Consider the following 25,332-nt stretch of genomic DNA (forward strand, 5'->3'; position numbering starts at 1 on the left):
TTGCTTCTGTATATTTATTGACCGAGACAACACGGTATATATCTGGCCAGCCGAGGTCCACCTACTCTGGGTCTGTCTAGATAACTGAGGCTGCTGGGAGCATCGCTGATGCTCCTTTGTCTGGCATGACGTCAGAGGCCTACTTGCCTGTGATTGGTTATATTCCAACTGACATAGAATTTGAGTATAACACCGCTCGGACACGCTACCAAGTCGACGTCCCTTGTCGACAAGCTCTGGCTAGCTATATAGTTACAATGATACTGAAAGGACCTCGGTGGCATTCAATAATGGCTTACATGTGAAATTTGCATAATAAAACATTGAAAGAAGATCAGGTGTGCGTAATACTAACAACTCGGCATATGCACCAAAAAAAAAAATTCATCATAATAGGTGAAAATCATGGTAACAATGCTTTGATTAAACAAGAGTATTAAGAACATGTGTATGTCTACTGATCCGATATGAACAATACAACTCAAGGTATTGCCTAAACAAAATTATTAACATGTGTCAATGGCATTTGCTTGAAAACCATACAAAATTAAACAATTATTACATTAATGGAACAAAGTTCTGACCTAACAACCACAAATGAATTTTAAGATCAGATAATGTGGATTTTTTTTTTTCTCTGAAATACACAATATATTTACAAGACCAATGTACAATATATTTAATGTGCAATATATTTACAAGCTATATAAAAGACCTGGATCAAGAAGACTAACATCTGCGTGATAGCAGTCAGGATTCACTGGCCACAATGTGGTTGCTAGAACATTAATAACTCTTATGAGAAGCACTGTAAAAATACAAATGGTAGTATACTTAACAATGGCATCTAATTTATAACAAAATAAAGTTGAGAAAACTATACATTATATATAATGGTAATAATACGACACATGTGGTAGAAATACTGCAAATGAATTTTTTTTTTTTTTTTTTCAAAACAAACAGAATAACTGCAGAGTGCACTCAATTATAAATTCTGCGGATATCTACACCTAGCTCATCCAGAGCACTATACAACTCTGGCTCTGACTGAAGGTCCGGAACAGATGAAACTTCATGTGACAAACTATCATCTTGAGAGATATCCTCGTTAACATCTAGCCAATGGACATGTGGTGAGTGCACAGTTGAAACGAGAGGTCTAGATCTAAGATTATAAGTGCTAGTATGGGGTTGATGAACATCAAGTGGTCTGTCAACCACAGAAGGTGGTGTCCCAATAGGAGTATCTGTCTGGGTAAGTTCATTGTCATCTTCCTCATCAGTCTCGTCAACAGTCATTTTAGCTAACTTCATGTGGTCTAAATGTTCATTTATATACTCTCCTGTTACTAAGTTCTTTAGTCTGTACTTATTACCTTTGATAAGCTCGGTTACCTTATATGGACCCAAAAATTTCTTAGCTAACTTATACATAGGCCCAGACCTGTGTTGGTTAAGTATCATTACTACAGATCCAATAGTTATTTTACTGGGTTTAGCTCGTGCATTCCTTGCTAGGGTGAACTCGACTGTAGCTTTGGACAGTTGTTCTCGTATTTTCTTGAATACTAATTGCATCTGTCTACGCTTCACTTGAACAAAATCATCTACGTTATATAAGGGAGTAGGAGGTACGTTAATCAATTCATTAGGGAGGATCTTATCTGTACCATAAAGAATAGCGTGAGGTGTGTCACCTGTAGAAACATTAATTGAAGAATTTATAGCACACTGAATTAAGGGTATAAAATCATCCCAATTGTTGTTATCAAAATTCAACGTGACTCTCAAGGCATCTAACACTTTCCTGTTAGTACGTTCAGCTAGTCCATTACTTGCTGGATGATAAGGCATGATGCTACATTTTTTGCAAAATACTATTACTGAATTCTGGACCATTATCTGAAAGGATTACTTTAGGCATACTATATCTACAAATTATTTGGTCATGGAATGCACTGGCTATAGTTTCTGCTGTTTTGTTCGGGATAGGAACTAGTTCGCAAAACCGTGAAAAATTATCGACCATTACAAGCAAATATTTGTTCCCTTTCTCTGTTTCCGCAAAATTTGTCAATAAATCCATCGATATTCGTTCCCAAGGAGCTTTAGTTGCTGGGTACACCTGAATTGGATTAGGTCCTGAAACATGTCCCTTGTGCTGTAAACAAGTTAACACTTTCTGCGGATGAGGACTCCGCCCGGAGTCCTGTTTCGCCTCACCGCTTCCGCATGGTGGACATAAATTTATGTCCTCTTTTAAAATATTTGTATAAAATTCAATTTTAATCCGATTTACTTTGGGTTTGTTTCAAACTGCGCGCCATGAGGCTCTCTTTCTCACCACTAGGCTGCATGGTACAATAAGTTCATGAAAGGTGTGGACCACTTTGATCAAATGGTATTACCATTTTACCCGGAAAACTCACAAGTGGACCTAAAAGATAACGTTTTATTTCCTGCAAATGGCTTTGCATAATGCCTTTGTTTTGTACAAATACAACACAGCTGATCAAAAAAAGCTAACATTGCTACAGTTCCACGAGGTGGCAAATTGGGCCCTATTGTGCTGGGACCCGGAAGATTGGCCTCAAACAGCAACAGTATCTCAACACTTGCGGCACGCTCCAGACATAAATGATGACACAGGTCCTGCCTATGCTGACGCCATGCAAACTCCTGGACCATCTGGTGTGAGGCGGCCCTTGTTCACTTCAACACCTCAAGCTGAAGCAGCAACCGAATCAGAACCCGAGATGTCTGGCACACTGCCATTTGACGAGACGGTTTTGTCAGATGACTCTGACTCAAATGTTGAACCTCCAGCGATTCAGTTGATTCTGAAAATCGCATGAACTACAAACTGAAACGAGTATTTTGATACCAAAATGAACACTGTATCACATAAACTGCCATAAGTAGACTCGAACCTTCATAGATTTTTTTTTGGGTGTAGCGTGTGTCTGCATGAGTGTCCCAAACGGGTTGCAGATGGGTGACTTTAGCCGTTTATACTGGTAATGTATTTTGTATTTTGATACCAGAATGAACACTGTATCACATAAACTGCCATAAGTAGACTCGAACCTTCATAGATTTTTTTTTGGGTGTAGCGTGTGTCTGCATGAGTGTCCCAAACGGGTTGCAGGTGGGTGACTTTAGCCGTTTATACTGGTAATGCTTCCCCCATATCATGTATTATATGCATATGTCTGTTTAGGGAATTTTATTCCGATCAATGTACAACCAAAAATAACTGTGTGCAACAAGTATAAACTTGACAAACATAACAAAAGTAAAAACATTTCGTGTGTGTTTGACGCTCACTGATATGTTCCAGCGTTGTTTTATATTTGGCGCTATTCTATCTTACGCTTTGTTGATCTTTTTTACCTACGGGCTCATAGAACATTCTATTGCGAATGACACAAAAATGAAATGACGTACACACAATAATAATGTCAGGAGAGTGAAATAAGTATAAACTTTCAAAGCGCCGTATCGCACATGTGTCGTCCCGTCACCGATACCGGGTAACAATTTCACCACTTCCCACACTCTTGCGGGTGGGCCGCAATCATTATTCTACGTTTATATTCATATCACCGTGTTGGGAATTTCATTGCGAGTCCATTGATACCAAAATTAACGCTGTAGGGCAAGTGTGGAGGTGATAACAATCCCAAGAGTAAAAACATTTTGTTGCTGTTGGGCGTTCACGGCGAGTCATCTTCGTAGTTATTTATTTGCTGCTGGTATCCCTATACGTTTCGTGACTTTTTTTACTGATGTTCTTCTAGAGAATTTTATTGCGAACACGTTGGTACCAAAATGAAATACGTAGCTTGAGAACTAAGGTCAGGAGTGTAAAAAGAGTATACACATTTTTGTTTTTACGCTTACGCGGCAAAAACGCCGCGCGCACATACCGCTTTTTTTTTTTACCATCCCAGGGGGCGCGAAAGTGTTAAACATCTGTCAACATAATGAGCAATCTCCTTAGCCATTTTTGGCCAAAAATACTTCAATCGACCTTGTTGGAGTGTACGATCCTTTCCTGGATGTGCACTTGCAGGAGCATCATAGATAATTTTTAACACAGTTGGTACCAAGACAGCTGGAACAACTAACTGACATTTCCTCGGGGCTGTCCCTAGCTTTACTACTCTACACAGTAAATTGTCCAACATAACTAATTCTTTCAATGGTACTGGTGATTTATGAATCAGGCGAGTGTCTTGCTTAGTCAAAAATTTAATGACGGGTGCCCATATGGGGTCTTGTCTCTGTTCCGTTTCTACTACTGTAGCATCTAATGCTGGGTAATTTAACTCAATTGCAGCTACGTGTCGAGAAACCGCATCGGCTACAACATTTTGCTTTCCTGGAATATATCCAAATGTGGGATTGAATTCTTGAATTGTGAGCAAATATCTAGCAAACTTTCCAACTGGATTCTTACTTTTGAACAAGGGAATTAATGGTTGGTGATCTGTAAGAACATGAACTGGGTTATTATAAATTGTATCCTTGAAATGTTTAAGCGCCCAGACAACTGCCAAGGCTTCTCTTCTGTTGCACTATAATTTTTCTCTTCTTTAGATAATGTACGGCTAGCATAAGCTATTGCGTGATCTCTGTGACCTTCTGTTTGAAGTAATGCAGCACCTAAACCTATGTCACTAGCATCTGTAACCAACGTAAAAGGTTTAGAAAAATCTGGGTACCTAAGGACAGGTGACGAAATCAAGGCTGCTTTGAGTTTTTTGAATGACTGATCCGGGGCCTCTCCCCAAACAAAGGGTTCATCTTTTCTTTGCAACTTGTAAAGCGGAGCGGCTATAATAGAGAATCCAACAATAAATGAACGATAAAATCCTACAAGACCTGTGAACTGTCTTACGGCTTCTGCGGTACGAGGTGTTGGAAAATCACGGGCAGCAATAATTTTTTATTTATTCAATGTAATACCTGAAGGTGTAACTGTATGACCTAGGAAATTAATCTTTTGCTTTAAAAATGAACATTTTGCAAGCTTTATTTTTAAATTAGCTTCAGCGAGCTTTGCAAGTACTTTCTCAAGGTTCTGGAAATGAGTCTGAACATCTTGCGACATGATTATGAGATCATCAAGGTAAACTAGAAGAGTACTTCCTATCAATCTACAAAATAGATTTATCATGAGCCGTGAAAAGGTTATTGGACTACTACGCAAACCAAATGGCATTCTTTTGAAATGAAAATGACCATTGGGAGTACTAAAGGCTGTCAATTGTTTACTTTCCTCATCAAGGGGGATTTGCCAGAATCTCTGCAACAAATCTAATGTTGAGAATACTTTGTTTCGACCAATACTTTGCAACAAATCATTTAGAACTGGAAGTGGGAAACGATCAGGTATTGTTACTCTGTTAAGCTTGCGATAATCGATTACAGGTCTCCAAGTCCCATCTCGCTTTGGTACAAGAATCAATGGAGCGTTCCATGGCGAATTACTCGATTCAATTACATCACTCTGTAACATTTCCTCTACAAGTCTATCGGCTTCTGCTCTCTGAGAATGGGGAAGAGGGTAAGCTGGTACATAAATAGGCGTAGTTCCTTGTTCAAGGGGAATTTTATGTGTAATAAGAGGAGTGAGACCTAACTTTTCTCCTGGTAGAGCAACAACAGCTCTATTCCTGTTCAAAATGTTCAAACTACACAAGGGTATGACGTGGTCTTTGATACTTATGTTCCAACGATGGGGAAACAAAATGCAATATTTTCATCAATCATGGTGTACAGACCTAAGAGAATGTCTCCAGGAAAATGAATAATGTCAACAACTAAACATGTTATAGACAATATGACATCATTGAACTTGAGTGGGAGGTCAATTTCACCCTGAACTTTTACTTTATTTCCTGAAATACCACTTAGAAAAGGTATGTGTGACTGTTTTAAAGTAGTAGGGTGCCTACTTTCAATGTCTCTAAGAGCTGAGGGCTTGACAATATTAATTTTTGCAAGAAAAACTTTTAAAACTCTACCATGTACAATGGTTGAGACAAGGGGACCATCACTTGAGACTGGACAAGTTACTACTTTTGACTTATGTTGTCTGGGATATCTGCGTCTTGTTTGTGTCAAATTTACTGTGGAACCGTCAACATCTACAACTGGTCTAGAGTCAGTGTCCTCCTCTGTCAAGTGTCCAAATCTATTGTGGGCAGCTACTGAATACACAGGGAGGGCACTAGGATTGGCTAGCTTGAATTGGTTAGCGGATGGCCTTGGGGGTTTTCCGATGACACGGATTGAACATTCTGAGCTCCAGCATTCTGTGGCCGAGTATTATAATTTGAAGTTGCATTATAGCTGGGCTGGGAGTTGTAATTACGCGAGTTCTGATAATGTCTTGGATGCTGTGAGCCTCGCCAAGACTGACCGTGAGAATTACGAGGTGGGGATGTCCTTTGCCAAGCTCTACAATCCGCAGTGTGGTGACCAACTTGTTTATGGTATTTGCAATATGGAAGCCTAGAATGATTAGATTGACGAGGGGACCGAGAGAATTGTCTAGGAGGTGATGATCTAAGGGCGGACCAACAGTCCCTTGCGAGGTGGTTACTCTTACCACAATGCCAACATGAGGGAGTGGATGGTTGTGGACTATGGCGTTTTGGCAATTTATGAGGCGGCGAATTTGACTGGGGGCTACGAGCATGGGTACGCTTCTGCGACCAAGAGTTTTGAGAGTTTGTGGGAGGATGCTGAGAGCTTGTTACTACATTTACAGTATCAGAGGGTGGCAACAGTTGAGCACTTCGGGGAGCTAGTTTATCGGCGGCATTGTTAATGGCCTCAAATACTTCACCAATTTCATGTTTAACTCCAAAATTTTGTTGCTCGATGATAGGTTTAGTATGCTCTGGGGCGAAATGCATTAAAGTCCCAAATGCTATCATCTTGGCCATAGCCTCAGGGGACAGATTATTGTCTTCATCTAACCAAGTCGAATTATTCATAGCAGAAACTAAGGCATACAGATACTGATCGAGACGGCTAGTAAACGCATTGAACGATTCACCAGGCTGCATGGTGGCATTGGCAATTTTCTTAACTAACCTATACGGGTCAAGGTCTCCTTTATTAACAAAGCGACGGCGAAAGAAATCCTTAAATTCGGGCCAAGACTGGAGGCTAACAATGGCTTCCTCATCAACAACAAAACGTGCATCACCTTTGGTTGTGTCCACAGCTGACCATGCAATTGCTAAGTATTCGGCATCAGTAGGCTTAGAAAAATGTGCAACTGTTTTCGCTTCAACCTTACTAAACCATGACTCTAATAAGCGGGATTCACCAGCAAAAAGAGGAATAGCCATTTCCTGAGCTGATCTCTGGCCATTGGGACGAGCAACTGTTCCCGTTGAGTCTGAGGGGGTTTCAACAGTGGTAGGCATTGTCACAGCCGTGGAAGGAATATTTGAACGCAGATTATAATTAAGTGCACCTGGCATCAGAAATAGTATACACAAAAATAAACACACAAAAAAATATCAACTTGGCTAAAGTAAGAAAAATGGCACAAAAAAACTATTAAATTGGGCTAGGCAACAAATAATTAAGAACAAGCAAAGTGTGAATTAAATTAGCACAAATAATTAAGAACTAGCAAAATTGTGAATTAAATTAGCAATCTGGTATAATAATAATAATAATAATAATAATAATAATTTTTATTTAGGCAAAGGTACATACATAAAGAGATTTTACAAAGTTTGTTGGCTTTATAGATAGGAGCTAGTACATACAATGCCTAAAGCCACTATTACGCAAAGCGTTTTGGGCAGGAAAAAACACTACTGACTAAAGCTTAAAACTAATGGGTAAAAAGAAAAAAATGCGTTGAGTACAAATAAAAATAGAGGTAAAAGAGGGGGGAACATTGTTGAAAAAACAGCACAAATACAATTACAAATTATTACAGAAAATTACATTAAAACAGCGTTGATTTGTAAAACAAAAAAACAAACAAAAAACATACATGGGTTGACAATAGAGAGGTAAGGTAGGTTACAGGGAATTTATTAGGTATAGCTTCGTTTTTAACTTAAACTGGTTGAGAGAGGTACTGTCTTTAACATGGTTGGGAAGGTCATTCCACATCCTGGGCCCCTTGATTTGTAGAGCATTTCTGGTTTGATTAAGTCGTACTCTAGGAATATCAAAACTGTATTTATTTCTGGTGTGGTGCTCATGGGTTCTGTTACAACCTTCTATGAAGCTTTTGAGACCAGGATTGGCATTACAATTTAGCGTTTTGTATATGTATAGTACACATGAGAGAATGTGCAGTGACTTAATGTCTAACATATTCAGGGATTTGAATAGGGGTACCGAGTAGGGGTACCGAATATGATATGAATATGGGTATGAATATGGCTGGGATTTAGAAGCATGCAAATTAATTAAACTCAGTCTAAGCACAGCAATTTAGAATAAAAACTGTAAAATGCAATTGCAAAATTTCATTAAAAAGATTCAACACAAGTGGGAATGCAAGAAATATGGATGTACCACATAAACTGGACACAGGAATGTATATAACTGCTATGGTAAAAGTTTAAAATAAAATGCTTAAAGGATAAATTTCAAAGTTAGGTCTGGAGAAATATCAAAAATTTTCTATGTTCTATTGTCTATGGAAATCTCAAAATCAAATTTCTATTATGCAAAATAAACGGCTAGAAACAATTATTTCTTACTTCTCTCACCTTTGAATTCACTAATGACACTAGTAACAATTAATGAATAATGGAATCAATGCAGGAAATATTGAAATGACTGAGAGAAACTGGGCCTGGAGTACTGAACCGGTTCCAATATTTAACAAGTCACTGAAAGGTTAATTCATAAGATATTTTGGATATATTTACGTTAAACCTCATTAAATCATAGCACACGATATCTTAGCTCATAATTACTTAACTTAGGGCTGCAGGATTTGCAATATAACAGTGGCCAAAACGAAAAACGGTGACGAGACGTGTGAAGAAGCACATGTGAGGTGTGTTTACAAACTGGTGCGATGGCAGCGCTCCTGGCGGCGGTGGCGCGAAGCTCGGGGGACCCCACACTGTTGATGTTGGAAGCACGAAGATAAATTCTAACGACGACGATATTGCGACGATGGCGGTGGAGAAAGCACGATTGGGAGGCAGGAGTTCACACAAAATGATGTAGCAGGGGATGGTGGCGATGGTGAGAGGTGGCGAGGTGTCGATGTGGCAATACTTAGTCAAACAATTGCAGTCCAATTATTCTCAAGGAACAATACAACACATACGTAGATCAGTTGATCATTGCGACGATGATTGACCACGATTGCAGTAGCTAGAACACTTACAAAGCTTAGATACTGTCAGCTTGGGCTGCGGTGGTGGTGGTGGGTGCAGGTTCCCACGTGGTGGCGCGAGATTCAAAAATGGCTGGTGTGGAATCTTCCTTCCTCCTCACTGATGAATTAGCGTTCAAACAGGAAATTATTGACCCTTACTGCTGAGACGTTGGCCTGGAGTAGTGGTTGATGGCAGGACCCCAGTCTGGCACAATATTTGATGCGTGGGTGGCAGGATGGCGGCTTATGGCGGTGGCGGCGGTACTGTGAAACACAAGGCGATGCTGGGTACTTGAATTTTCATTTCCAGAAAAAAAATTTCTGGGTCCCACAGCTGCTACCAGTATTTGTTTGCCTTGTTCAGGTTAAATGTAGACACAGTAGTCGCTTCTGTATATTTATTGACCGAGACAGCAAGGTATATATCTGGCCAGCCGAGGTCCACCTACTCTGGGTCTGTCTAGATAACTGAGGCTGCTGGGAGCATCGCTGATGCTCCTCTGTCTGGCATGACGTCAGAGGCCTACTTGCCTGTGATTGGTTCTATTCCAACTGACATAGAATTTGAGTATAACACATGTATTTAAAAGCAATTCTGAAGTTAGAAAGCGTGGCATAGGCTCCTCTCACAATATTCTTTATGTGGTCCTCAGGTGATAGTTTTCTATCTAGAACCCCCCCTAGATCTCTTTCTTTATCAGAATTCTTTAAAGATTTCTCACATAATATATAGGTTGTGTGGGGTCTATGTTCTCCTATTCCACATTCCATAACATGGCATTTATTAACATTAAATTCCATTTGCCAAGTGGCGCTCCATGTACTTATTTTGTCCAGGTCTTCTTGAAGGGCATGACAATCATCTAAGTTTCTTATCCTTCCTATTATCTTAGCATCATCAGCAAACATGTTCATATAATTCTGTATACCAACTGGTAGAGCATTTATGTAGACAATAAACATCACTGGTGCAAGAACTGAACACTGTGGTACTCCACTTGTGACATTTCTCCAGTTCGATACATTGCCTCTGATCACAGCCCTCATTTTTCTATCAGCCAGAAAATTTTTCATCCATGTTAGAAGCGTACCTGTCACTCCTCCAATATTTTCCAGTTTCCAGAACAACCTCTTATGTGGAACTCGGTCGAAAGCCTTTTTTAGGTCCAGATAGATGCAGTCAACCCAACCATCTCTTTTTTTTTTTTTTTTTTTTTTTTTTTTTTTTTTTTTTTTGAGATATATATATACAAGAGTTGTTACATTCTTGTACAGCCACTAGTACGCGTAGCGTTTCGGGCAAGTCCTTAATCCTATGGTCCCTGGAATACGATCCCCTGCCGCGAAGAATCGTTTTTTCATCCAAGTACACATTTTACTGTTGCGTTAAACAGAGGCTACAGTTAAGGAATTGCGCCCAGTAAATCCTCCCCGGCCAGGATACGAACCCATAACATAGCGCTCGCGGAACGCCAGGCGAGTGTCTTACCACTACACCACGGAGACTGTTGTTATCTCTGTTGCTCGATCATAGAAACTGAGTAAATTCGATACACAGGATCTTCCAGATCGAAAACCATACTCTCTGTCTGATATTATATAATTTCTCTCCAGGTGTTCTACCCATTTAGATTTAACTATTTTTTCCAATATTTTGACTATTACACTTGTCAATGATACCGGTCTATAATTAAGGGGGGGTCTTCCCTGCTTCCACTTTTGTAGATTGGAACTATGTTAGCCTTTTTCCACACATCAGCTACAACTCCTGTAAACAGGGATGCCTGAAAAATCAGTTGAAGAGGAATGCTGAGCTCAGGTGCACATTCTCTCAGAACCCATGGTGAAACTCCGTCTGGACCAACTGCTTTGTTCTTATTTAGCTCCTTGAGCATTTTTTCCACTTCGTCTCTAGACACCTCTGTGTGCTCTATGTTGTTCTCTGGAATTCTTATTGTATCTGGTTCCCTGAAGATTTCATTTTGTACAAACACACTTTGGAACTTTTCGTTTAATGTTTCACACATTTCATTTTCATTTTCCGTGAATCTATTTCCCATTTTCAACCTCCGAATATTATCCTTTACCTGCAATTTGTTGTTTATGAATTTATAGAATAGACCTGGTTCTGTTTTACATTTGTCTGCAATCCCTTTTTCAAAATTTCTTTCTGCCTCTCTCCTCACTGCCGTGTAGTTGTTTCTCGCATCTTTGTATCGCTGGTATGTTTGGGGGTTCGGCCTCTTCCTGTATTGATTAATTTTTTTGTCTTTTGGTCTCTGGCCCTCTCGCACTTTCTGTTGAACCAATCCTGTTTCCTAGTTCTGCTTCTCTGTTTTGGTATACATTTTTTTTGTGCCTTTATCATATATTTCACAAAATCTGACATACATCTCATTCACTTCCTTGCCTAGCAACAAGTCTGTCCAATTATACTCACTAAATTTTTTTCTAAGGTTGCCATAATGTCCTCTCCTAAAGTCAGTTTTTTTCATTTGCATCGACTGTCATATTTTCTTCCAGATTATAATGCATTGCATACTTTATTCCCAAAAAGACATGGTCACTTTTACCCAAGGGAGGAAGGTACTGAATGTCAAATATTTCTTCCTCCTTCCTGGTAAATATCAAATCTAGCATGGAGGGAACGTCCCCTTCTCTCATCCTCGTAGCTTGTTTAACATGTTGATACAAGAATGTTTCCAGGATGAGGTCTACAAATTTACAGGTCCAGAAATCTTCTGTTTTAGCTTCACATGCTTCCCAGTCTATGGATTTCAAGTTGAAGTCGCCGACTATCAACAGTCGTGAACTATCGTTATCCGCTCTCGCTATGATCTCTCTCATTATTGTTATAAGACCTTCTCGTTTACTATCTAGCTCCTCCTTTGACCATGTGCTGCTTAGCGGTGGACTATATGCATTTGTGATCATTAGTTTATCATCCTCATGGCAGATCTCTAGTGCTATTATGTCAACTTCTTGTGGATTGGCAGTCACTATTTCGTTCACCTTTAGGTGTTCTTTCACCAGCACAGCAACGCCACCGCCTTTCCTGATTTTTCTGTCCCGTCTCCAAATTGAGTAGCCCCTTGGGAATATGACCTCATTTAAAATAGCATCTTCAAGTTTTGTCTCCATGAGTGCAACAATGTCTGGTGTCTGCAGCTGTATTATATCACTTAACTCCAGTATCTTTGATCTTACTCCATCTATGTTGGTGTATGCAATCTTGAGGAACTTGTTCCCCCTCTTCTTATTTTTCACTCCCCCTTTCTCTAATGATTTTGTTGGTTTGCCTTTATGTACCACTTTACTGGCCTGCCTACCCCTATTACTTTGTAGAAAAAAGAATTGGTTTCTTCTTCATTCCTGCTCTCATTTAAACGTTTTGCCTCGGCGAGGTTCAGTTTCAGCTTCTCTCTATCTTCTTTTGAAAGATCTCGTCTTAACGACCACACTTTCCCATCCTCATCACTTTGTAATTTTCTAGCATTCCTTAGTACTTCTTCCATCTGTTTGGCACCATTTAGGGTGACCCTCAAAGGTCGATCTTTCCCTTTTACATATCTGCCTATTCTCCTGTAGTCGCACACATTCTCTATGGATACACAGGGTTCACCACAGGTGTGGTGAACCCTGTGTATCCGCGGGCTGTTTAAATCTTGCGTAGTACTCCAAAGCATCACATGATGTGATGCGCAATTTACTGCAAGTCGGTCAAAGCATCATATGATGCGATGCGCAATTGAAGGGTTAAAGAATACAAAAAATTAGCCGTCACAACTGCAAGAAAAAGACAGGTTGGATAACAAGAACCTTTCACACCAGAGATGCTATACCGATGATGATACTTCTCAAGACGCTAGTGCTCTCTAGAGTGGAATACTGCTGCACAATGACATACAACCACAAGCACAAAGTGCAACTACAACCACAAAGGAGGATTGACAATGAAAAAGCAGGAGATAAAGAGTATAGAGAATAGCATAAAGTTCTGGTGTGAAGATGCTAGTCTCCATAGGCAGGCGACACATATAAGTGTGTCAGGAAATACAACAGAGTAGCCTACACCGTCCGCAGACTTAGACCCATTGGTGAAGATGGAAATGGAGTAGGAGTGTGAAGAAAAGTGTTCAAGGAAAAGGCATTTGAGAACCGTAGGAGGGGTAAAAGCTTTAGTAATACAGGTTAGGGATGTACAAAATTTAGGAAGGGGGACCCTCCACGGGGGCAAGGCCAACAATACGAGTTGAAACATTGGTAATACGAATTTAAAGAGAATCCTGTAATCCTGTAAGCGAGATAACCGGACAGGAAGTGGGAGGTGGTGAAGATGAACAGGAACTACAGGAGGGGTAAATGTCAAAGCACGACAAAGGCAAGAGTAAGGATGCTGTAAGGATCGCGCAAGATAGCGAAGACAGTAGCGATCACGGTGGTCCTGAACAGATAGGAAGCCAGTGTAAACATACAAGCTGAGGGCGGGAGTCGAATGAAAGGCACCAGAGCTGAGGCGCAACCCAGTATGGTGCAAAGCATCAAGACAGCGAAGAGTAGAAGGAGATGCAGCGTTCTTGGAGACCCGAACAGGGGTCTCCCCAAAGCAGGACAAAGTGGCCAAGCGGGTAGCTGCATCCTGAGGAGCAGCAGCAACGACTCGCGTACCGAGACTGGTGGGGTTAAAAGTAACAGAGGCATCTATTGAATCAACAAGGTGCTTATGGAGGGAGAAATCGTCAGGGGTAATAGAATGTAAATGATGGAGGCTAAAGTACTTAGTCCATGTACCAGGACCAAACAAGGTGTGGTACACATTACTATGGGAGGGGAGTGTGCGAGAGCGGCCATGGCGGGGACGGCGATGAGAACCCCTAGAGAGGGATCATAAGGCGCAGTACTCACAATAAGAGATGGAGCTGTGTTAGGGGACGAGGCAGTCACCACAGGGGGCTTGGAGCTCAACCCTACCACAGAAGAGGGAGGGGAGCGGGTGGGAGTAGTACGGTCTGGGCCCAATGCAGCGGGGGCTGCAGAGCCTGGTCTTCCAGCACAGTCTGACAAAGGGGCCTGGTCGCCCACCCCTTGACCCTGAGTAAGAGAAGTCGTGTCGTCATCCATGCATCAGTCGTTCTAAAAGTTTGGGACCTGGAACCAAGGGATACCACCTACTAGGGCAGCCAGGGAGGCCGAGCGCGGGAAGGGTGAGTCGTTCCCAGCGGTGCTCCCCCTTTTCAACAGGGGAGTCCTACCACATCATCCATTCTCCCATACTGGTTGGTATTACCCCTATCGCCCCAACCTGGACACCCAGCCATCCACTCAGGGTGGCCCCCCCTCATGGGCGACCCCTCCAGCGGGCGGTCCGATGGCCCACAAGGCCCTTACATTATGCCCTTCTGCACGTATATCACCCAAAGAGGGGCGGGAGAGGGAAGCAAAGGCAACCCTCACCGGTCCTAGGGAGGTGTACGTGAGCCCTTCATCACGACAAGGCAACACCATGGAGGGAGGGGGGGGGAACAGTGAACTAAAGTGGCAGCACATCACCACAGTAGTAATGGTGGTGGAACAGTGAACTAAAGTGGCAGCACAACTCCACAGTAGTAATGGTGATGGTACAGTGAAATAGAGTGGCAGCACAACACCACAGTAGTGATGGTGATGGTACAGTGAACTAGAGTGGCAGCACAACTTCACAGTAGTGATGGTGATGGTACAGTGAACTAGAGTGACAGCACAACACCACAGTAGTAATGGTGATGGTTTAGTGAACTAGAGTGGCAGCACAACTCCACAGTAGTGATGGTGATGGAACAGTGAACTAGAGTGGCAGCACAACACCACAGTAGTGATGTTGGTGGTACAGTGAACTAGAGTGGCAGCACAACAACACAGTAGTGATGGTACAGTGAAATAGAGTGGCAGCACAACACCACAGTAGTGATGGTGATGGTACAGTGAACTAGAGTGGCAGCACAACTCCACAGTAGTGATGGTGGTGGTACAGTGAACTAGAGTGGCAGCACAACTCCACAGTAGTGATGGTGATGGTACAGTGAACTAGAGTGGCAGCACAACAACACAGTAGTGATGGTACAGTGAAATAGAGTGGCAGCACAACACCACAGTAGTGATGGTGGTGGTACAGTGAACTAGAGTGGCAGCACAACACCACAGTAGTGATGGTGGTGGTACAGTGAACTAGAGTGGCAGCACAACTCCACAGTAGTGATGGTACACAGCAGTTGCAACATCAGGATCTGCAGGTTGGTACAAGAATTCAACCAACTATGAACCACTTAGTTTGATGAAAGGGGGCAGTAGAGCAACAGAAGTACACTTACACCGCATCAAGCTTGGATACCCATGTGCATGGGAAATAGGCTTACAGGTTCTGGAAGATAAGAGGAAATGTCAACACTGTGGAGAAATGCCCGACAGACCACTGGAAGGGGGTCGTGCTGGAAGGTCGGCCATCTTGGCGCGCGGATTGAACGCTCCTGGCTGGACTTTCTTTCCACACCTTACCTGGAACTTATCTTTGAATTCAGCTGGCTTCTTTGGGCCAGTGTGTGCTCACTGCAGCTACCCAGGGGGTCACAGGACCGGGGGAGGCCAGAGCCTCCCTAATGGACGCCTCCCCGAGCGGGGGCGCCATGGATGTTGACAGCAAGTCCCAGAGAGGAAAACGTCTGCTGGAAAATGAGTCGGCTGATGCTGCCCCAGAGCGAGATGCTAAGAGGATATCCTCCCCTTCAGAAGACCTTAGTCTTGTGGTACCCCGTTCCTCGTTTGTGGTAGTCCTAATCCAGTCAGAATCAGGTCAGTGCGTCTTTGCAAATCCTCATACCTTAGGTGCAGCAATTGAGGCTTCCGTATTGTGGCCACATTGCCTGCCTGAGACCATACGTACCCTGGGTAGGGGTGCAGCACTGAAGCTACATATCAGAAAGGAGGCTCTATCACACATCTGTGTATCCGACATTATTAAGTTGGGGGACTGGCCTGTCAGGTGCCGACAGGTATTGTCGCAGGAGGAGGAGTCTCGGGCCCGGTATGGGAAGATTGGCCCAATTGACCAGAGTGTAGATGTGGATGACATCCAGGCTGCTCTGCAGGTATTAGGGGGTGCATAAGCGAGATTATTGGAAGTTACCAGGATTCACGGAGCAGCAGGGCCAACATCCATGGTCCGTGTAAAGTTCGATGGGCACCTCCCTGACCGAGTGGCACTACACAGGACCTCGTATCAGGTTCAGCCCTACAATTTCCCTGTTTTACAATGTTACGCTTGTCATCTATTGGGCCACAGTCGCCTGACCTGCCGTAATACAGCACATTGTGCAAACTGCGGCAAAACAGGCCATTCAGACAGAGATAACGGTGGGTGCTCTGCTGCACCTCGCTGCTTTTTATGCCATGGCCATCATAAGGTTACGTCTAAGAGTTGCCCTGTATATCTTGAGGCCCTCCAGTTGGACATCGATCATAAAACAGTAGGGACACCTCGACATGAGCTGTTCCAGAAGTTGCGCACCCTCAATCAGCCTATCGCTTCTTCTCGCCTCCAGGTTCCCCCTGGTCGGGCCTCTTCACAAGTAGGAACTAGCAGACGCTCTTGCCTGTCCCAGTCACATGCCACATACGCCCAGGTTGCTAATCGATTTTCCCTCCTGGGTAGCCTTGACATTGACGGAAACTCATCCACGGATACAGACATGGACGCTCAGTCTCGGCCGGAGCCTAGCACTCGTCACCCTCCTGCCTTTCCTCAAAGAAGCCAACACCGGCGTCGTCGACACACCCATCGATCAGGAGGTACTGCTCCAACAGACAGCCCTGATGATCCTCTGGTACCCCAGGCACTTTCTCAAGGGATTGTGACACCGGGGGAACATGAGGCCCAGAGTGAGGCTCCCACCAGTCGCAGACGCCGTCAAGAGAGTTCGCGAGCCGACCACCGCTTCCGTCAGGCAGAGAGAAGCATAGATCAACATCCTCTTGACTGGAAGTCATTGATACCACACATTTTACTTACTTTGTATGAGGGTTTTATGGCTTTTTCTAGTGGTTCCCCCTTTGGAGACGTCTGTGCACTGGTGGTCAAAAAGTTAGCTGTTGTATTTCAGGGATAATGGCGCCCCATCCTGAGAATACTGTGGTGTTTTGGAATGCCTGCTCCCTTTTTAAGAAGACGCAATTTCTACGCAATTTTATCGCCAGCACACCACCGTTGATCGTGGGACTCTGTGAGACTTGGCTTACAGACGATCTTTCCTTCACAGTGCCGGGGTATTCTGTCTATAGACAAGATCGGCCAGTACGGGGTGGAGGGGGACTTGCCCTCTTGGTCAGGGACTCAATTCTCAGCTCCTTGCTCCGGATTCACTCCTTCCCGGGTGGACATTTAGAATTCATGGCAGTGAAGGTCGCCCTCTCCCATGGGTGGGGCACCTTTGGAGTTTTTTTTTTTTTTTTTTTTTTTTTTTTTTTTTTTTTTTTGAGATATATACAAGAGTTGTTACATTCTTGTACAGCCACTAGTACGCGTAGCGTTTCGGGCAAGTCCTTAATCCTATGGTCCCTGGAATACGATCCCCTGCCGCGAAGAATCGTTTTTTCATCCAAGTACACATTTTACTGTTGCGTTAAACAGAGGCTACAGTTAAGGAATTGCGCCCAGTAAATCCTCCCCGGCCAGGATACGAACCCATGACATAGCGCTCGCGGAACGCCAGGCGAGTGTCTTACCACTACACCACGGGGACTGCATAAGTTCTGTATAACCCCTGTCTACCGGTAACGAAGAAGGAACTAGAACACTATTTTGGTCAGATCACAGACACCTGCCTCGTCATGGGTGACTTTAACGCTTGGCACTCATCATGGCAACCCATGCTATCGGGTCGCCACCACAACATGGCTGGCCGAGCCCTATTTCAGTTTCTCCTTGACTCCCCAGACCTCTCCTTACTGACGCCGCCAGGTTTGGGAACTCGGATAGACCCGCTAAATGGCCATACTTCAACACTCGATCTTTGCATTGGAAGAGGCCCCTTCACGATGGCGCAGATATGGACCGAGCCGTACCTGGGTAGTGATCACCTGCCCATCGTCATCTCCTTCGGGGGCACTGTTCGTCCTGCTCTGACCTCCCGTAGATCCAAATGGATCTTCTCGGAAGAGGGGTGGCATGGCTATGAGGCGGATGACTGGTTGACCCTTCCCCCAGTTACTGCAGATCTCCATGGGTCAGCAGATGCTCTCTCCGAGTCCCTCTTCAGTGTAGGCTCTCGGCATTTCAGGAGGACTAGTGGCCAGACAACCAATCCTTCCCGCCGTGGGGCACCGTGGTGGACTCCTGAATGTCGGCAGGCAGTACTGGACCGGCGACGTGCGTGGAACTCGTGGCGGCGCCACCCTACTCCACTGCAGCGGCAGACCTTCCGCAGGGCGGATGCCAGGTGTAGACAAACAGTCCTCCTTGCCAAACCCAAGGCCTGGGCTGATTACTGTGCCTCTCTCCGATTCGACTCCTCCTCTGCGGGAGCCTGGGCCTTTGTTCGTAAGATGACAGGTAGGTACTCCCGGCCTACCATCCCACTCAGAGACCCCAGTGGTAATGGGGCCTAGGGGAAGTACAAACAGCCGAAACTCTTGGCTGACCACTTTGAAGATGTTTACCATTCCCCGCTCCTCTCTGTGAGTTCCATAGGTTGGGGCTCCCGACAGGGTATAGGACTAGCTCAGGACCTGGATCGCCCATTTACATCTGTTGAGCTGAAGGACGCTCTGTCACTCTCTAGGTCGAGCACTATGCCAGGGATAGACAACGTCCCATATGAATTTGTTCGGAGGGCACCCAAGAACTTTCAGTCCCACCTCCTTTACTTCTACAACGCCTGCTGGTCCTCTGGTGTCTTCCCTGCCCCGTGGAAACACGCCATTCTTCTACCATTGGCCAAGTCAGGGAAGGATCCGTCTGTCCCGACTTCATATCGGCATATAAGTTTGCTTCCATGTCTCGGGAAACTGATGGAACATCTTGTTCACACCCGGCTACAATGGGTGGTGGAAACCTCAGGTCTCCTACCTAAGGGTATCAGTGGATTTCGGCCGGGAAGAAGCACGATGGACTGCCTCCTCTCCTTGGAACATCGAATAATGGACACTTATCGCCGGAGAAGAGTGCTCCTTGCAGCATTCTTTGATATCAAGAGTGCATTTGACTGCTTCTCATTCTGCTGTCCTTCAGAGTCTGGCTCGACTAGGTCTCTCGGGTCCGGCGTTAAGGTGGTTCCAAAACTATCTACAGGGCCGCTCATTCAAAGTGGCGGTTGGTGGAGTCGTCTCTACGTCCCGCCCTGTCTCGCGTGGTGTCCCTCAGGGAGAGATTCTGAGCCCACTACTATTCTCTATTCTTCTGTCTGATCTCCCTGTATTCCGGGGGGTCCAGGTTTTAGCCTATGCCGATGATGTAACCCTCGTGGCGGATGGTGACACTCTCCTAGAGGCACAAGGCTCCCTGCAAAATGCCGTGACTGTGTTCTCAGCAATTGTGCTGGGGAAGGGGCTCTCCATTAACCCTGTGAAAAGTTGCGTCATGAGCTTCACCTGGACTCGCTTACCAGATCAGCCAGTGGTGACCCTCGGGGGCTGTCGTCTCCCGATCGCTACCAAACACAGGTGGCTGGGGGTCGTTCTAGATAGCCCTCGGCTGACGTGGAGGCACCATGTCGACTACCTTCGGGCCTCATGCCTTCGTCGCGTGAACATCATGAAACGGGTCTCTGGTGCGGCTTGGGGGGCTTCACGGGAGTCGCTCCTAGCTCTCTACAAGGCCTTCATTCGTAGCAAGATCATGTATGCGAGTGAAGTCTATGGCTCAGCAGCAGCATCTGTCTTGGCAAGGCTGGATCCCATTCAAAATGGTGCCCTTCGCTCAGCGTTAGGAGCTATGCCCTCCTCGCCAGTTCTTTCTCTCCATGCCGAGTCGGGGCTATGGCCCCTGAGCTTTCAACGTCTTCTCGCCCACTGCCGCCAACTTCAACGGATAGTGCGTCTCCCTGCTACCCATCCACTTACTCGCCTCCAGCTCGAGGCTAACTGGTGGAATGTGCCGGCTGGACACTCCAGACGCTGTCAGTTGCCTTTCGTCGTCCGGGCCTTGGATGCATATTCACAGTTTTCCCTTCCCGTCCCTGTACTCACCCCTGGCCCGATCATCTCACCGGTGCCTCCGTGGGCAGTAGAGATCATTCGAGTTTCTGTCGACTTTTCCAAGCCTCCTCGTCGGAAGAGAGATTAAGAGGGTTTGGCCCCTTTAATTTTTGCAGACCTACGAGCCTCCTTATACTCTGGATACTTAGAGGTTTACACGGATGGGTCCCGCATAGATCAGCCACCATCTACATCTGCGGCAGCATACTTTGCTCCTTTTTCTTTCTGTCAGACGTGGAAACTCTCCCCTGCTCATTCGTGCCTGGCCGGGGAATTGTTTGCAATCTTACTAGCCTTACGACTCCTTCGACAAGTTTCAGGGCCCTCTGCAGTGGTTTTCTACGTGGACTCAATCACAGCCCTACATCTGATATCATCTCGGCGTCCACGAGTCCATCGTCATACTGTGTCACAGATCCGTGGAGAACTGCTGTCATACTCTGTTACTCCAGGTTGGTCCATCTATCTCCAATGGGTTCCGTCACATGTCGGTATTAAAGGCAATGAGGTAGCCGACGCAGCAGTAGGGATGGCGCATGCTCTCCATGACTCTACAAATGTGCCTCTAGACCTTTCCGAAATTCTCCCGCATCTCCAGGCGGCTTGCCTCGCGAGTTGGGAGGCAATGATGGAGCCAGCACTCAGGTCCTCCTCTTTGGCAGGTCTACGGGAGGATTCCTCCCCGCGTCCATGGACTCGTCATCATTCTCGACTCCTCGACACTGCCATCACTCGTCTCCGGATTGGGCACACTTGCCTGGCCGCACATCTCCATCGTCTACGGCTGGTAGATTCCCCATATTGCCAGTGGTGTCCGACCCAGGAGGATACAGTGGAGCACCTTCTACTTCACTGCCCTCGATTTCATAGCGCTCGCGTCAGACTACAGAGTTCCGTTCGTAGGCTGAATATTCCCCGCCTCACAGTTCCCGTTCTCCTTGACGGGGCAGGTGCGAGAGACGAAGACGTCCGTCATGACATCCTTCGCCATACCTTCCGCTTCATCCGTCATGTCCGCGGCCTGAAGAGACTGTAAAATTTGTCGCCTGAGGAGATTGTAGGGTCTATGGCCTGAAGAGACTATAGGGACCCCATCCCTCCGCTATTTCCCGGTATCGGGCACCGGGGCGCATCCGATCCCACGATCGTCGTCGCCCCTAAATCAACACAAGAACAACAACGACCACTGGAACATTATCTAACACAGTGCACAGTTACAAACCCATTAAGATTTCAACTTAGATTCAACAGAGCAGAAGAAGTTATTAAACGCATATGGCAAAATCTTACTGAAGCGACCATACGAGTCATAAGTACTCATACTCCGCCCAAGTAAAACAGAAACAAGCAATACTTAGTGGGCCAGCCAGAGGCTTAGGGCCCACACAGGAATATCCCTGCAAAAAAAAAAAAATAGTAGTGATGGTGGCGGTACAGTGAACTAGAGTGGCAGCACAACACCACAATAGTGATGGTGGTGGTACAGTCTTGTGTCCCGGACTTCCTGAAGGGAGGGGGGGGGGGCTTATGGAGCTTAAACCTCCAAAGAGCTCTGGTTACTGCACCAGACTGTTCCTCGCGTACAGGTAGACAACGTCCCTCAACCACTCTCTGCCGGAACAGACAACCAACCTCGGCAGCCACACACTCGCTACCGCCAGTCGACCAACAATGAAATCTTAAGAGTGCTTGTGGTTTTCTCAGGAGATCACCCTGTATGCCTCTTGATCTTGGAGAGGGATTCAGCATCACATGTCTAGGGGGTACAGCTCCAACACTGGCCCTCGTTGTCCTGTGCACACACACTGCTCAAATACTTGAGCCGCCATGACTCCCCACTCTCTCTTTGTTTGGAATGATCTCCTCAATCCCCCTTTCTGTAAATTAGTATTCTCTACCACCCTGTCTGCAGCTATAATCCTTTCCCTTTCTCTCTCTCTCTCTTTTCTGCTTTCTGGGAAGTTTCAACAGGATAAGGGCAAACACCTGTTAACTATACACATTTAATGAACAAAGAACATATACAGTACACTACATAAAAGAGATGAAAATAGTAACATAAGACACTCCAAGCTACTACAACCTGGTTGTAATCTCATACCATACCCTGGCTTCACCAGCCGTCTATATCAAGTGGTTGCCCAACTTCTGACTGGTCACTTATTACTCCCTCACCAAGTGGGGTTAACTCTTGTTGTAATAATACTATACAATGAGCCCTAATATATATATAACTCAGCCTATGGCTGTAACACTAGAAACATCAATACTACACAATCTGTCCTGAAAGTATATAAAGCTCTGTCTGTGGCTGAGACACTAGAAACATCTGCATAAATATTCCTCGACACAAAAATGGTCAATCTCTCACCTTTTACTGCGTCTTACACGCCAATGACATTCAAGCACTCTTTTTAATACATTATAAGTAGTCACCATGAACCTCCGCTCGGCATCTAGAGGCTCACTACCCTGTATATCTCTAGATTCTCCCAGAACTGTCTACAAGGGTCTTCTACAGCTCTCCCAGACTGCTACACAATGAAGTTTTCCTCGAACACCAGTGATGCTCCACCAGTGATTCCACAGAAGCACGTGAAACTTCACTTCACTGCTCCTCTTCACAGATTGAGATTCACTCTTCACTATGGGGGGTTTTGCTCCTCCACAGAGTTCAACAATCACTATTACAATTGTGAAGTTCCATCCATTAACTTCTCCACTGGCCTCGAAGTTCCATCAACTTCTCCTCGACACAAACCTGCAATTTTCATTGCCATGCCAATAAAAAATGTTTCCCTACTAACATATTCACATAAGTATCTTCACTCGACATCTCTTCAAACTCTCACACGTCGCGAGGGGGAACTCCCCCCCTTTTGGGTGATTCCATGCTCCGCCCTCGCTGGCAGCCGCCACCGACTCCCCTCAGTCAGCCACTGGCCTCCGGAGAGGGTGGACGCGTCACTCCTCCTTCCAGGACGTTCCTCCATCTCTACCCCCCTTATTGCAGCTCACTGCCTTAACAAAACGTATCTAATGTATCCATAAACACTTGTCACAATTGCTGGACACACGATCAATCACTAGTGGCTCACTAATAACTGGTAAAAGAGGCTTACCACAGAATTTCCGACTTGAGGGCGCTCACTTGCTGAAGCTTGACAGGGCGCTCACACAGGCCGCCCACGAAAATGCTTTTGGACTGCTTAACAACTCTTCCTGCAGTCCACGACTTGAGTCCACACGCTTCCAGTCTGATTCCACAACCGTAACGTCTACTCACTTCCTTCCTCTTGAAGGTATATCAATTAGGGGGTCCTTCTCTATCAGGAGTTCAACGGAGCGTGACCTTCCCTCATGGTTTCTGCTGCTCAAGTGAGGTCAAGACCCCTGAAGTGCCTCACACCTTCTCAACAAACTCTCGACATCTCATGTCAAGTCATTTATGTACATATTGATCCTCTGCTTATGCTTTTAAACACTTCGTCAATATTAGCCAAGTATTTAATATACATTCACATACCTACATTTCCTTTGACCTCTCAGTTGGGTCTGGTTTGGCGAATAACTCTCACAAGGGGTAGACTCGTTTCTCAGGCTACCTGGGATCATAACACAGTGAACTAAGAGTGGCAGCACAACATCACAGTAGTGATGGTGATGGAACCATGAACTAGAGTGGCAGCACAACATCACAGTAGTGATGGTGATGGAACCATGAACTAGAGTGGCAGCACAACATCACAGTAGTGATGGTGGTGGTACATTGAACTAGAGTGGTAGCACAAAACCACAGTAGTGATGGTGATGGTGATTGTACAGTGAATTAGAGTGGCAGCACAACTCCACAGTAGTGATGGTGGTGGTGGTGGTGGTACAGTGAATTAGAGTGGCAGCACAACACCACAATAATGGTGGTGGTGGTACAGTGAATTAGAGTGGCAGCACAACTCCACAGTAGTGATGGTGGTGGTGGTACAGTGAATTAGAGTGGCAGCACAACACCACAGTAGCAATAGTGATGGAGGTTGTACAGTGGACTAGAGTGGCAGCACAACAACACAGTAGTGATGGTGGTGGTACAGTCAACCAGAGTGGAAGCACAACATCACAGTAGTGATGTTGATGGTACAGCAAACTAGAGTGGCAGCACAACATTACAGTAGTGATGGTGATGGTACAGTGAACTAGAGTGGCAGCACAACACCACAGTCTACCACAGTCACCTCCGTGATGTCACTGTGGTTGACTGCTGCCCTCACCACATCCAGACCGCTCACCACATCACCAAAGACCCATAACCACTGGGGACCATCCTGGTGGTCCCTGGTGATGATTGTGAACTGGGCACTTGTGGGACTCCCTGGCGCCCACCAGGACGACACAGCTCCTGCCCGGCCTGACCCCCGGTACTGCCCCTGGAGGTTAGGCAGCAGTGGGGCTCCTCCCTCACCATCATTACTCTCATAGTCTCCGCCCACCACCCACTCCCCAGGCTCACCTTTGTCCATCACCCACAACAGTTTAGTGTTGCGGAAGGTGTGGCCCCGCTGGCCCGTACACAACAACACAAACTGTCTGGCCAGCGGAGTGTCAGGCGTCAGCCGGATTGTGACCCGCCCTCTTGTTGACCCCGCCCACCCAAGGTCAAGGAAAGCCAGGGTGCAGGAGGGGTCCAGCACGCCCACAACCTCACTCTCCTGCAGAAGATGAAATAA

The 25,332-nt window shown here is 45.3% G+C and overlaps 1 protein-coding gene across 4 annotated transcripts in view; it reads right to left on the minus strand.

The window, feature by feature from the left end:
• LOC123771039 (tripartite motif containing 13) overlaps positions 1 to 25,332 on the minus strand; it is a 127,735-nt gene continuing 102,403 nt past the window's right edge. For 3 of the 4 annotated variants that reach the window (XM_045763301.2, XM_045763320.2, XM_045763328.2), the window contains one exon: positions 1 to 25,314. In XM_045763301.2, the coding sequence (XP_045619257.2) occupies positions 24,802 to 25,314 (513 nt within the window). In that variant the 3' untranslated portion in view covers positions 1 to 24,801. The remainder of the gene's footprint in view (positions 25,315 to 25,332) is intronic. The other variant, XM_069324248.1, reaches the window with a different exon arrangement.

The sequence above is a fragment of the Procambarus clarkii genome, chromosome 14 (assembly GCF_040958095.1).
Source record: "Procambarus clarkii isolate CNS0578487 chromosome 14, FALCON_Pclarkii_2.0, whole genome shotgun sequence".
Taxonomy (NCBI): Eukaryota; Metazoa; Arthropoda; class Malacostraca; order Decapoda; family Cambaridae; genus Procambarus; species Procambarus clarkii.